This window comes from Hesperophylax consimilis, chromosome 29 (assembly GCF_061612785.1).
Source record: "Hesperophylax consimilis isolate HC1 chromosome 29, BYU_Hcon_1.0, whole genome shotgun sequence".
Classification (NCBI taxonomy): domain Eukaryota; kingdom Metazoa; phylum Arthropoda; class Insecta; order Trichoptera; family Limnephilidae; genus Hesperophylax; species Hesperophylax consimilis.
In genome coordinates, this window is record NC_142864.1 from 18,477,522 (window position 1) to 18,490,925 (window position 13,404).

At 37.5% G+C, this 13,404-nt stretch overlaps 1 protein-coding gene across 1 annotated transcript in view; it reads right to left on the reverse strand.

Moving 5' to 3' along the window:
- Positions 1-368: 368 nt before the first annotated feature.
- LOC149409945 (lysine-specific demethylase 5A-like) overlaps positions 369-13,404 on the reverse strand; it is an 88,829-nt gene continuing 75,793 nt past the window's right edge. Inside the window, exons 25-30 of the mRNA XM_089649159.1 lie at positions 13,031-13,175; positions 12,136-12,397; positions 11,297-11,436; positions 9,014-9,131; positions 6,472-6,612; positions 369-5,864 (exon numbers count right to left, since the gene is read on the reverse strand). Of these exons, the coding sequence (XP_089505285.1) occupies positions 5,506-5,864; positions 6,472-6,612; positions 9,014-9,131; positions 11,297-11,436; positions 12,136-12,397; positions 13,031-13,175 (1,165 nt within the window). The 3' untranslated portion in view covers positions 369-5,505. The remainder of the gene's footprint in view (positions 5,865-6,471; positions 6,613-9,013; positions 9,132-11,296; positions 11,437-12,135; positions 12,398-13,030; positions 13,176-13,404) is intronic.

Here is a 13,404-nt window from a genome sequence, read left to right on the forward strand (position 1 = left end):
GCTTTAACAAAAAGATCTTTTCATTCATTTAAGCTTCTTGCGGCTCATTAAATTGTTGGTTGTTAGAGAATGGTATATCTTCTAAATATAAGCTTGTTCTTATTAGTGCCTGGAGAGTTTAGAGAGTGGTTTGAATGGAAGAAGTCGGAGACGTCCGATATTTAATACTTAATGCAATATCTCTGCAGTGGAATGAGATACGGAGTGGAATTGAAGTCGATGTAATGTAGTTTTTGAACAGTAACATTGTGGTATACAGTAGAATGGTGAAAGAAGTCAGAGACGCCCGAGAAAGAAATTAGCAATAGCGAAGCTTTGTGGGGTTATTTGTAATGGATTGGAGGGGTTATAAGGAAATCAAAGAAGAATTCATAAACAAACATTGTAATTTTCAAAATATTTCTAGTTTATTTAATAAGCTCATAATCAAAACATCTGACAAAACATGAATCCTTCTACAAACGCAAAAATGGTGACAATTTCTAAAATAATCATTATAGTTTAACCATTGATGGTACAGTAGTATATAAAGTTGAACATTCACTTATACTAAAACTAATAATATGGTTTACAAATTATCAAATATTGAGGTCCAAGAATTGCCGACGATGCAACGGTTTTATTTTTGGTATCGGATATGAGAATGCAAAGATAGTTGCGTCATTTCCATCAGCCTTGATGGCACTTAAACTTTCCTGCGTAACATTTGTCAAATCTCTGCGTATTTCCGCCATCACTTGGACCTTTTGAAATTAATTTCGCCGTGCATCCAAAAAGTCATGTAAAAACTGTATCTCGAATAACATAAATTATTAATATATCTCGTATTTCCACTTTTTAATTACAGAAACGAGAGGTTACAACTTAAGCGAGGAACGCATTTGTACAGACGATTGAGAACTTATACAATTCGAGGATCATCACAATCGCTCTGCTTGGTTTTAGTTTTAATTTACAATAATAATAATAATGTGATGAACCTCGAGATTGCGCTGTGGTTCCGAATCGTATAGTTCTTTTTTTATCCACAAATCTATCTCTAACGGTATCTTTAAAAGATGTCTACGTTCATATTACGTCCGAGACCTGGCAGCCATTTTTAAATATGATTGAAAGAATAATAATAATAATAATGTGATGAACCTCGAGAGATAGCGCTGTGGTTATGAATCGTTTAGTTCTTTTTTATCCACAAATCCATCTCCAACGGTATCTTTAAAAGATGTCTACATTCATATTACGTTCGAGATCTGGCAGCCATTTTTAAATATGATTGAAAGAACGTTTGAATGTTGTCATTAACTCGAGGTTAGAAAATGGTAAATTGACACAATTAATACATAATTTTTTCTACCACTTTTGAAATATTCAATGTGATAAAAGTGCCCACCACACTACGAGCAACAAATAGATAATGCACAATAGAAATGCTTTCAGTGTAGATTCAAATTGAAACCAATATCGCCACTGACTTAATACATTTTAGTTCTAGCACTTTTAGCAAGCGCTCTGTATGTCTTAGGACGTGTTGTTTTACAGAAATTCAAATGAAACATTGTCATCAAATAGCCAGTCAGTTCCATTTTGTATTTTCGACAGTTGGAAGGTCCCCGATTATAAGTCAGTTTAAGCTTTTGAACAAATTGTGAAAAGCTTAACAACATGATAGTTGTCTTCTTCTGCTCGTCAGCTTATTACAATTTAATAGAAAGCTCAAACGCACCAAGAATCGGCGTTCAAAGGGGACCTTTAAAATGTCAATTTGATGACTTTGTCAAGCACGAATTTCTGCGAAACAACTGGACCTAACACTTGCTTGACATTGTTTATCGCCATCCCATTTGAATTTCGTAATGATGATGAAAACACAGTTTTGTTTTTGAAATTTAAAACACGACAAAACTTTTGGATCGCGAAACCACGCCAATATCGCAATTATCGTTTTCTTCATTCTATGATGCTAAGTATCTCCCTGCAAGATAGAGAGGCGAATGAGAGAACTATAGACATTTCCACAATCTCAACAATAAGTGGAATCACGTAGTCTTATAGAAAAATGTATATTATGTATTTAAGTACTGCATTATAATTTTTTTTTTTTTTTAATTTTGAGATTAGATTTCAGTGTGATGGGCTGGTAATACAACTGACGTGTGATTTGTCAATCGACAACTTTGTCAATCAACAAAGATATACATATAAATTGTTTATTGCAAATTAACAATAGTTATTATGAATCATATTATATTGCACTCAAAAAGAAAAATAACATTAATCATTTTAACTAGGCACATAAAAAATTGCAAAAACGCCCGTATGCGCCATTTCCAAGCGTAGACTGAGATAACTTTGGGCGCTAGGAAAACACGCCCACAATACATATTATATTATAAATGGGGTATTTGCACCTTTATTGTATTAAATGCAACAAAATAAAAATAAAAACAAAAGAAAAAAAACAAGTGCGACATTAAACTTGACGGCGTAATATTAATATGTATAAGCGCAATAAAAATACACAGAAAATAACGTAGTTGTAGAATTTTTCCAATCGCTTTTTTTTCATTTCAAAAATACATCTTTGTGCACAGTTCAAATACGTTTGAAGGCAACTTTATTTTTTTTTCTTGGGAAATTTTGATAAAAAAGAAGTTAAGATTCTCATAGCATGTATTACAATCTACAAAACACACTTTAATTTTTATATACATTTATTTTTAAATTTCAACTATGTTCATCTTAAAAAAGTTTTTTATGGACAAATTTATAACTACTTATTATGGACAAAATCCAGAGAAATTCATCTATGATACTTTACACATATATCCACACACTTTGCTGGGTTTGCAGGGCAGTTTGTCCAGACACAATGGTGTCGAAATACACAGTACCAATCCACAATGTCCAAATTATGTCCAAAGACACAGTACCAATCCACAATGTCCAAATCCTCTATGTCCAAACACACAGTACCAATCCACAATGTCCAAATCCTCTATGTCCAAAGACACAGTACAAATCCAGTGTCCAAATCCCCTATGACCAGTGCAAAACAACAATATCCAAATCCAAAGACACAATGTCCGAAAACACAAAGATACAATGCAAATCCTCGATGTCCAAAGATACAGTACACATCCATTTTCCAAATGTTCAAAGACACATTACAAATCCACTATATCCAATCCATCATGTCCAGAGATACAGTGCAAATCCACAATGTCCAAATCCTCTATATCCAAACACACAATACGAATCTACAGTGTCTAAATCTTCTATGTTCAAACACACAGTACAAAAGACATTATTTCCAAAAACACTGTCCAAAGATACAGTACAAATCCACAATGTCCAAATCCTCTCATGTCCAAACATACTATGTCTAAAGACACCGTGTCCAAAGACACAGTCCAAGTCCTATGTCTAAAGACACAGTCCAAATCCTATATCTAAAGACACAGTTCAAATCCTATGTCCAAATCCTATGTCTAAAGACACAGTCCAAATCCTATGTCTAAAGACACAGTCCAAAATTTATGTCTAAAGACACAGTCCAAATCCTATGTCCAAAGACACAGTCCAAATCCTATGTCCAAAGACACAGTCCAAATCCTATGTCTAAAGGCACAGTCCAAATCTACTTTGCCCAAAGATACCATGTCCAAAGACGGGCCACGGTGTTTCTTGATATTTCCAGACAAACGCCTGCATGTACCCAGCCAGTTAATTTACAACTTATTTTATAAGAACTCAAACACTTCATAGAAGAAATATTGTTAGTTTTATTTTTTACACATCGAAATTTTATACAATATTTTAAACATTGGAAAAGGACAATAATAATTCAGAGAAGTGAATGCAACATTGATGAACGTAATTAAAGCATAAAAAAGAGGAGTTATAAAATTTTATCTTTAATCAAAATAAAAAATTATCTTTTTTTTTAAAGTTTGAAGACCAAAAATCTCGAACTTAAGTCATACAAAGTCCTCTCAAACAACATAAAATATTTTAACATGTTTCCCAAACGAAAAAAATATGTAACTATATTATTTATAACTTAATGCTAAATATAATCAAAACATGCTCGTCCATAGTAGTAATAATAATAATAATTAATTAAAATATATTCAAGATAACATCTTCTCGGTCCAAACATCATCGACAAAAGTATTAAAAATAGAAATGTGACCATTTTGAAAAAATATTACACTAGATTCAAAATATTTTTTTTTTTTTACTTCCGCCATTTTTGTTCCAAGCCGCAGTTTTAAAAAATTGATTGTCGTCGATGTGAAAAAAAAAAATTGTGTGAAAGACAAATTATAAATAAGCATTGGTAGTCATTTGTACATAAAGATTTTGAGATCTCCCACCAAATTCAGATAATTTTAATAACATTTTATTTAAAACAAGTTATCAACATCGACGAGAATCGGTTTAAGAAGACTTAAGGGCCATCGAGCCGGCGCTTTTTCGCTCACATTAATTAAATAAATAACAAAACTTTCCCAAAAATATCACAATGTTATTTTTTAACACTTTCGTCGCGGCGGCGATATCTGATCTAAGTGATACGGAATACCCGGGCGTGCTGTACCTGAAATGATCTTATTTCCTATTCAAACCAAGGACGGCCTATGCAATATCAGAAACCCCTGTCAACTAATTAACTGTCGATTAATTAACTGTCAATTAATTAACTGTCAATCAATTAACTAACTGTCAATTAATTAACTGTCCATTGATGAACTGTCAATTAATTAACTGTCAATTGATTAACTGTCAATTAATTAACTGTCAATCAATAAACTGTCAATCAATAAACTGTCAATCAATTAACTGTCAATTAATTAACTGTCAATTAATTAACTGTCAATTAATTAACTGTCAATCAATTAACTGTCAATTAATTAACTGTCAATTTTATTAACTGCCAATTAAATAACTGTCAACAAATTATCATGTTCCGACAAGAGACGACCTTTGCAATATCAGAATGATCCTTTGCACAACTCAAAATATGATCCCTGTTCTTGTTGAAATAAAGGACAGCCTTTGTTTTATCAGGATTCACCGATCCCACTTAATAAATTCTCAAGAGGACCCAACGTAAAACATAAAACACATTATCTGTATTTTAACTATGTTATATTACAATAATTATTATAACAATGATTTTATATCTTTTAATACCTTTGCAATGTTGTCATCCTCGTCTAATTTAATAATAAGTAGTTTTGCCGTTAAAGTTACAAAATGATCCAATTTCCTGTCAAAACAAAGATGACCTGTGCAACATCAGAGATGAACCCTTGTTTATCTTTTAACAAATGATCCTTTATTCCTGTCAAAGCAAAGGACGGCCTATGCAACATTGGAAATGTTGAACAAAAATGGTACTTTTTGGTATTCAAACAAAGAGCGGCCTGTTAAAACAAATGACCCTTAATCCTCTCATAAGAAATGACCCTACTTTCCGGTACGCCAGCCAAATTCCGGACGTCAATTGGATATGCTGAACTTCTTGCCCTGTTCCGCAAGATCATCATCGCTCTTGGAGGAGTCCTTGTCATCCTCAGTGTCCATCCGGCGGTGATGGGGATCCGAGTCTTGGTCATCGTCGTCGTCCATCCTCTTGTCCATCTTTTCGTCGCAGATGAGGGACTCGGCGCTGGTGCAGGGCTTGGCGGGCTTGGACTTGGGTTTGGGGCGGGGTGTGGCTCGGGGGCGGTCGGCTGAGCGGCACTGGTCGCAGTAATAGTCCTCGTCGTCCTTGAGGGCCGACTTGGCCAGTCCCACGCAGTGCAGGTGGAACCACTTTTCGCAGCCTCCGTCGCATTGGACCCAGTCCACTTCCTTGCCTGCAAACAAATGGTGGCAATTAGTACTGACAAATTTTCACTTTGCTTAACAAGATATTCGTTAGCCTCCGTGTAAGAGGTGACTTCAGATCGAGAGGTTGGGGTTTGAAACTCTGTGTCCAAATTTTTTTTTGAAATATGAGTATGCCCAAGAGTCCCAACTGCTCCGTCTGAAGCCAGTAAGACTACGGTATCCTGAATTGGGACATGTTGTTAGGCTGAAGGTAATGGGGAGGAGAAAGATATAGTGAAGAGATAGGTGGGGAAGTACCCGACTATTCAGATAAGGTAGCCAAACACGGCTAAAGCCATTTCAAGAAATGTTTAAATTCTGAATGTTGGTCATACACCAGGTGGGGAAGAAGTTGGCTAATCAGATATCCGGTCACCAAACACGACTAAAGCCATTTCAAGCCATGTTTCGATTCTGAATGGTGGTTTTTTCAATGTAGGAATGATTTCATAGTCTATTTAAGACATGCTTGAACCTTCATGGTGCCAAATAGATTGTCACTTGGTTCGGTTTGCATCAAGGAATATCTACGTCCTCTTTGGTCTGTGGTCGCAGTTTTAACACCAGTACAATATGGATAAGCAGCAAAGTTACCGGTTGGACGCAAGCAGGTGTTGGCAGCGCAGTCTTCCTCGTCGTCGTTGGAGCTGAGGTTGCCCGAGCTGGTGTCCGAGGTGGGGGAGGCGGGCGCCAGTTCCCCCTCGGGTCCGGCCTCGCGCTTCATCTTCATCGGACCTGGGAACGACAACAAAACACACAAATATTATTTATCAACTCTAATCTGACACTCCGCACTCTAGTTTCAACTGCTCCCAAATGCCTGGAGCCAGTGAGACAAATAGGGTATGTTGTGAGGGTTAAGGTAGTTGGGAGGGGAAGGAGATGGGGAAGAGGAAGGTGGGGAAATACCCGGCTATTCAGATATAGTTGCCAGACACGGCTAAAGTCATTTCAAGCAACATTTCAATCCTGAACGGTAGTTTTACACCAGAGCGATACTGAGATTAAACTGTAAAATAATACAATAAAATTTAGTTGCACATTCCAGGATTTGAACCCGCTACCCCCAACCATGGAAGCCGTTTAGTATTCAGTTTCTACAAATTTTTATAACATTACAGATTTGAGTCCAAATCGTTGTAATTGTACTGTTTATACAATGTTTATGCAAAAACACTATAAATGCGTACATATAGGACATAAAAACAATAATTTTTTGGGCCACTGCATTTAGGAAGTATGTAGCTCTCCCCATAGGAGAGTTCATAAATAACCTCGTTAATTCGAAATCCACGGGACATCAAAAATCAAATTCCGAATTAACGAATTTGAAATTTTATGAAAAAAAAAATGATAAAAATAGAGTTTCTCGGCCGCCCCTTCAAATCCGGGTAGTATCTTAGCAGTAAATTCGTATTATATGAATTAATCCATTATTTACACGATCAAATTTTCGTGCGCAGACAAAAATATTTTTCGAATTACGAATTAACGAATTTCGAATTAAAAAACCATTTTGTGTGTTTTGCTGTGGATACTTTTTTTGGCGAAAATTTCGAATTATGCGTTTTTTTCGAATTATCGGGGTTCAAATTCACGGGGTTCCACTATATATCTGTTTATTAGAAGAAAAATTTTAAGCACAGCAACATCTCTATGTGTCTCTAAGGAGTAGTGATTAGCAGTATCCGAGGTTCATGCACCATATGGACTTATTGAGGCAACTAATAGATTTAGCTTAGGAAACGAGACGTTTTGCAATACTTATTTTAATATACTGCATATATGTCATTAAGACAGTAGTTATAGGCCTTAGTCGTAAGTCACTAGATACAGGGTGCGGCAGAGAGGACGGACGTTTTTGAGATGGGTAGTACTCTCCCCCTCCGTCAACAAGAGAAGTGAGGGGGTGCCGCTTGACTCGTAAGTTCCTAGCATTGTTTTACCAGTTGTCATGGAGCCGTGGACGGTGGAGCACCGCGTTTTCGCCTATGATTGTTTCGTCCGAAATAATGAGTCAGTCACCGTCGTACAGCGTGAGTTTCGTCGCCACTTCAACATTCATCGGAATAGAGCTGTTCCCTTACGAAACACCATCCTTCGTTGGGTTGAATCACTTCGCAGGCGTGGTGAACTAATCAACAGAAGACCAAGAGGAGCTCCGCGAACAGTTCGAACTCCTGAAAATGTTGAACGCGTTCGACAAGACTTTCTTCGCAGTCCGACTCGATCTGCCCGGAAACATGCTGCTGCACTTCGCCTCAGTGATTGTTCGGTAAGGCGAATTTTGCATATGGATCTCCGCTTTCACCCCTATGATATAGAGTGATGTTGGAGAGAGTCTACGCGAACTTCCAAGAACGCCTCCAGCACTGCATCAATGATTTCGGCCACCACACGCCTGATGTGATTTTCCACACTCGACTGTCTCAAATGCTATTTCCTCGCGAACCTGATTCCATCAATAAATTTGTTTTTGAGTAAAAATTAACTATTTTATGATTTTTTTAGAACTGTCCGTCCTCTCTGCCGCACCCTGTATAAGTCTAAGATGTAAGTCACTAGTTTTAAGTCAGTAGTTATGTGCCTTAGTCGTAAGTCACTAGAAATAAGACTTAGATGTAAGTCACTAGTTATTATGAATCCTAGTCATAAGTCAGCTGTATTTATTATTGAATAAACATATTTGCACAGCGCCCTTCACGTGATTTTTCACGCAAACGTCGCTATGTAAATTAGCCAAATATTTTTATTATTATTAATTCTAATGATAGCCCATTCCTCTTGAAATGCCGTAGCTTACAAGTGCCTGAAAGCTTCAGTCGTAATCATCACTACGACTTGTTAAAGATACCACACGGCAGAACGAAGTTCTAGCACAGCACAGAATGTAAAGAGAAATTGTGCTATTGAATATAATTTCTGAAACAGTACATAGATAGATTACTCTTCGAATGACCTTAAAACTTTTTATATATCAATCATCCAGAATGTTAAGAATATTAGAATAAAAATCTTGTACTCTATATGGACGAGTAATCTATCGTACAATAATAGGGAGGTCGTCGGGCCATTTGATAGATTTACCAGTTTCGCTACGACCGCTGCGAATTAGTATATTGGTTGTTGGACTTACCCCTGCGACCGCGCACGGAAGGCTTGCCCTGTCCCTTGGGTGCCATGCCTCTGCGCCGGCGCTCCTGCTTGGCGAGGTAGTGCTTCTTCATCATCAGACTACTGCCGCCCGGCACGCCCTGGAACCAAACGACACATTTAAATATCCAACAGTCTGGAGCAGGATAACCTTTCCATTGTGGGCAAGCAATTTAGAAAGATAAAAGTTTTTGATGGTAGCTTGATGTACCTGGCAAACTAAATACAGAAGAAACTAGGCGTCTTATATAGACCCAGAAAATTCTTTAACCTCTCAGACAAAGACTTTTATTTACTGTGTGTTCCTTTGAGAACTGTCAAAACGTGAAAATGTTTGTGTTATTTACAAGTTTTGCTAAAAGCTTCGTAACTCACGTTTTGGGAAACGTAGCCTCATTCTAAAAAATGTTTTGGAAAGATTATGAAATCTACTATCGTACTGTGTTGTTATACGTAAATATTTGCGTTTCTAAATATACATTTTATGAAAACGTCAAAAATATGTAAAAATCGCTGACCATTTTTTTTTTTTTTTTTTTTAATATCAATAGCAAAATTTGTACATTATGTAGGTTTAAAGTATAATATAAGTATATTTTTTGTATTTTTTTCACAGTCCTCCTCACTAGGGTTTCCTGTTCTGAGGCGGCCTGTAGTTTTTCTTAAATTTTTGTATTTAGTTTTGAATTGTCTTTACATTGTCTTCATAATGTTTGTAAGTTGATTATTACTTTGATCTCTAAGCCATGTTTTGACTTTTGTTTTAAATATATTCATTTCGTTTATTTTTTTGGTTTCATTTGGTAGAGCATTGAACAATTTTATAGCATGGAATTTATTATTTCTCTGTCCAAAGGATGTGTTCAAACTGGGAGTAATCAGGATATTTTCGCTTTTTGCCCTGGTTGTGTATTTATGTTGGGCAGTGGAGTATTCGGATATGTTTTTTTTCAGTTTAAATAAAATATTTTTTGAATATAGTTTCTGTACATTGTAAACATTGAAGTTTTTGAATATTTCTTCTGTCGGAATATTTCAAAGCCGTGAAAAAATGTACTTTTTTATCATCATAAAGAAATAACACTTTATATATTGAAGAAATATAATTAAAAACTATTAGTCACCTCAAAATATTAACCGTCCAAACTAAAATATTTTTAATAAGTTATTTAGAAACGCAATAAATTATGAACGAACAAGATGACAGATCCAATCGGCTTAGATAATGCACCTCTACGTTCCATAGATATTCTTGAATACAGACGCGTAGCGTTATTCATTATCGATACTCTGTTTTTTAAATCATGGCAATCCGTATGCTAGTGATGGAAATAAATCGATTTTTGTAAAATCTCGCCCGTTTACGTGAAAAGACGTTCTAATGTCTTGACCGCTATTATCATATTTACGTCTTTTGACGTTCTAATGTTCTGAGTGTTAATAGTGAATATAAACCTGCACAAATCTGAAGTAAGTCCAACAATTAAATTTTAGAGCCATCTCTGGGCTAGAGCCCCAAAATACTTGATACCTACAAGGGTTGTCAAAGAATTAAACACCGTTTGTCAATGGCTGCGATTTTCATCTCTTCCTTCGGGTGAACCTAAAGCAATATTTGGCCGGAAAACGCTTGGAACACGAGGAAGGGGTGTCAAGCAAGTTGCGGACCGCGTAACGATCAAGAACATTGTTCCCCGACACAAGAAGAGCGTTGAACTTGAGGGGGATAGTGTAGAAAAATAGTGTAGACATGTACAAATAAAATTTTCCTGATTTTAAAACGAAAAGGTTCATAATTCTCAGGTCGGTCTGTCTAATTGACAATCCATTGTTATCTCTAATGCAAAAATGCAATGTGGGCATGCTGAGCCTGTTCTACATGAATTTTAATGGAGCCTGCTCTAAGGAGCTAGTAGTATTGATTCCCAGTGCAGTCACGTTACATGAGAATGGGTCGTTTCGTCGACTCATTTTTGTCGACTCCCGTATGTGGAACGAGCTACTGGCTTTTTCCTCCGTCATATAATCCGGGTCTCTTCAAAACTCAAAACAAACTATGAGTGCGGAAGATTGATGGATGCGGGACTATAGACAAAAGCTACATTCATAGAATTTTCTTAAATTTCTTGAAGAGCCTTTTTTCACCGGACGGTTTATTTCTTTAGGTTGAATTGCTCAAAAAATAAAAAGATAATGAGTTTGAAGGTCTGATGACAATTATTAATGTCCGAAATAAAGATGAATAAGAAATGGTGTTGTGTTTTACCTGTGGATGCTGTTTCCTATTAAGATAGTTGGTGGCTGTGGGAGCGGGTGCAGACGCGCGCCTCGGCGCTGGTGGGGATTTGCGCAGCTTCTTCACGCCCGACAGAGACTTGTTGCCCGAACTCGACGAGGGAGTCACGCCTAAAGGAGAAAACAAACAATAGATTAGAAAGTCAGTTAGGTCAATGGATGGTGTGATAGTTCCGTCTACATAGCATAGATGGCTCTAGTGCTACTAGGTTATCACTCGCAAGACTTGTAAATTGTTGGCGGCAGATTGATGACTGACTGACTGCTCGCTGCGTTGGGCTTATTTATACTGTACAGCCGACGGCAAAAGTAGGTAGGTGAATTCGCAAATAAATCGGAGCCACTCGCTCAGTCTGGGCCTTTCGGAAACTTTCGGCGGCGCTGCAATTACGCATAGGCGATAGGCTAGAACCTTCTAGCGAGTTGGCGTGATGTGCCAGACTTGCTCGCAACGTATTGTCGTAGGTAGGTCGCGTTGTTTACGATTAGCTCGGTAGTATCGGTAGTAATTTGCAAGTACCTAAGTAGGTCAAGCTGTTTATTATTAATAAGACAATTCTGGATTGTTCTCTCAACACCACAAGTTCTTCAAGAGATATCTCTAGTGTATAGGTTTACCCCTAGTTCAGAAACAAGGTGTGCAAAATTTCGTCGAGTAGTATCAAAATTCTGCTCTAAAGGGAAGAGGAATAGTTTTTCAAAATCTCATGTAGATTTTTCTTTCTCTTGTTTTGAAGGTCACTGTGCAAAATTTCACCAATCTCGTAATAAAACTGTAGATTTGTATAAAAATCAAATTCGTTCGCTTACCCATCTGATCCTTGTTCCTGCGCGGCCTCTTGAGGTGGTGGTGCGGCTGCCCTTGTGCTCGCTTGCCGCCGCTGTGGGGAGTGGACGCGTGCGGCGCGCTGGCCGAGCTGGCGTCCCGGGGGGCGGCAGCGGGCGGCGCAATGGGTGTGGTGTCCACCGACGGCCCGGCCGCCACGCGCTCTGTCCACTGACCGCAGGGCTCGCGCGGGTCGCGGGCTGCACGCACCACGCTCCACAGCTGGGTAGTCTCCACAAGGGTCACCTGATAAGGATTAATAATCATTACATAAAAGCAGAAAACCTGAACGTTTCAACGTGTTTAATGAAAAGATATCTATATAACAGTCACTTTACAAAAAATTTTGCCGCCGATGCTGGCCCTTCAAATTCAGGTATTCAAAGTAAATTTGTAAAAATAAGACATATTCGACAGCCGATTAGTTGCCTCTCAGATTTAAAATTTGCGAAATTACATAATTTATTACGCCGACAAATTTTCACGGGTTTCACGCAAAAAAATTCTGGGGGATTTTTTTCAAAAACTTCGAATTACGATTTTATTAATTTCAAATTATTGGGGTCCGAACTAAGGCAGTTCTACTGTTTAGTGAACATGGTAAAATATACAGTTATGGGAGAGAAAACTTTGGACAAATAACAAATGCAAATTTATATAGACAGGCAGTCAAAAGAAAAACTAACACCCAGAGAAGTATTTAGATTTATTGTCTTACTATGAAATTAGATTCTTATACGCTGGTTCCACATTGGTATGATAAAGTCGGCCTTAAGCCTAGTTTAAGGCCATTTTAACCATACAAAGGCCGTGGTAATAAGTCAAGTTTACACACCGCATTTAGTAGGGTGTTGTTGTCTGAATAATAGACTATCTTACCTCCAAGAGATCACCTTCCATCATCAGGTCCTCGAACCTGTGCAGCAGGTGCGAAGAGAGGCGAAGTCGGCCCTGAGGGGAGGGACCTGAACGGGGCAGGGCTTGCGGTGACGCGGAGTATGCGTGCTCCAGTGCTGAGCTGTTTCTGGAATAAATTAATAATAAATTAATTAATATATTGACAACCCCTGCTACTCACTTAGAACAACTACGCATAAATTTACTAACTCAAAGCTGGCATCATGAAGAAATGAGAAACTGTGGCGAATAGAAAAATTTCAGATAAGATGGCTTAGAGATGTGCTGTAAAATGGGGTGACTTTGTTAACACTTGATATTTTTTTATTAAGGCGAACTGAGTTCTGCATGTTTCT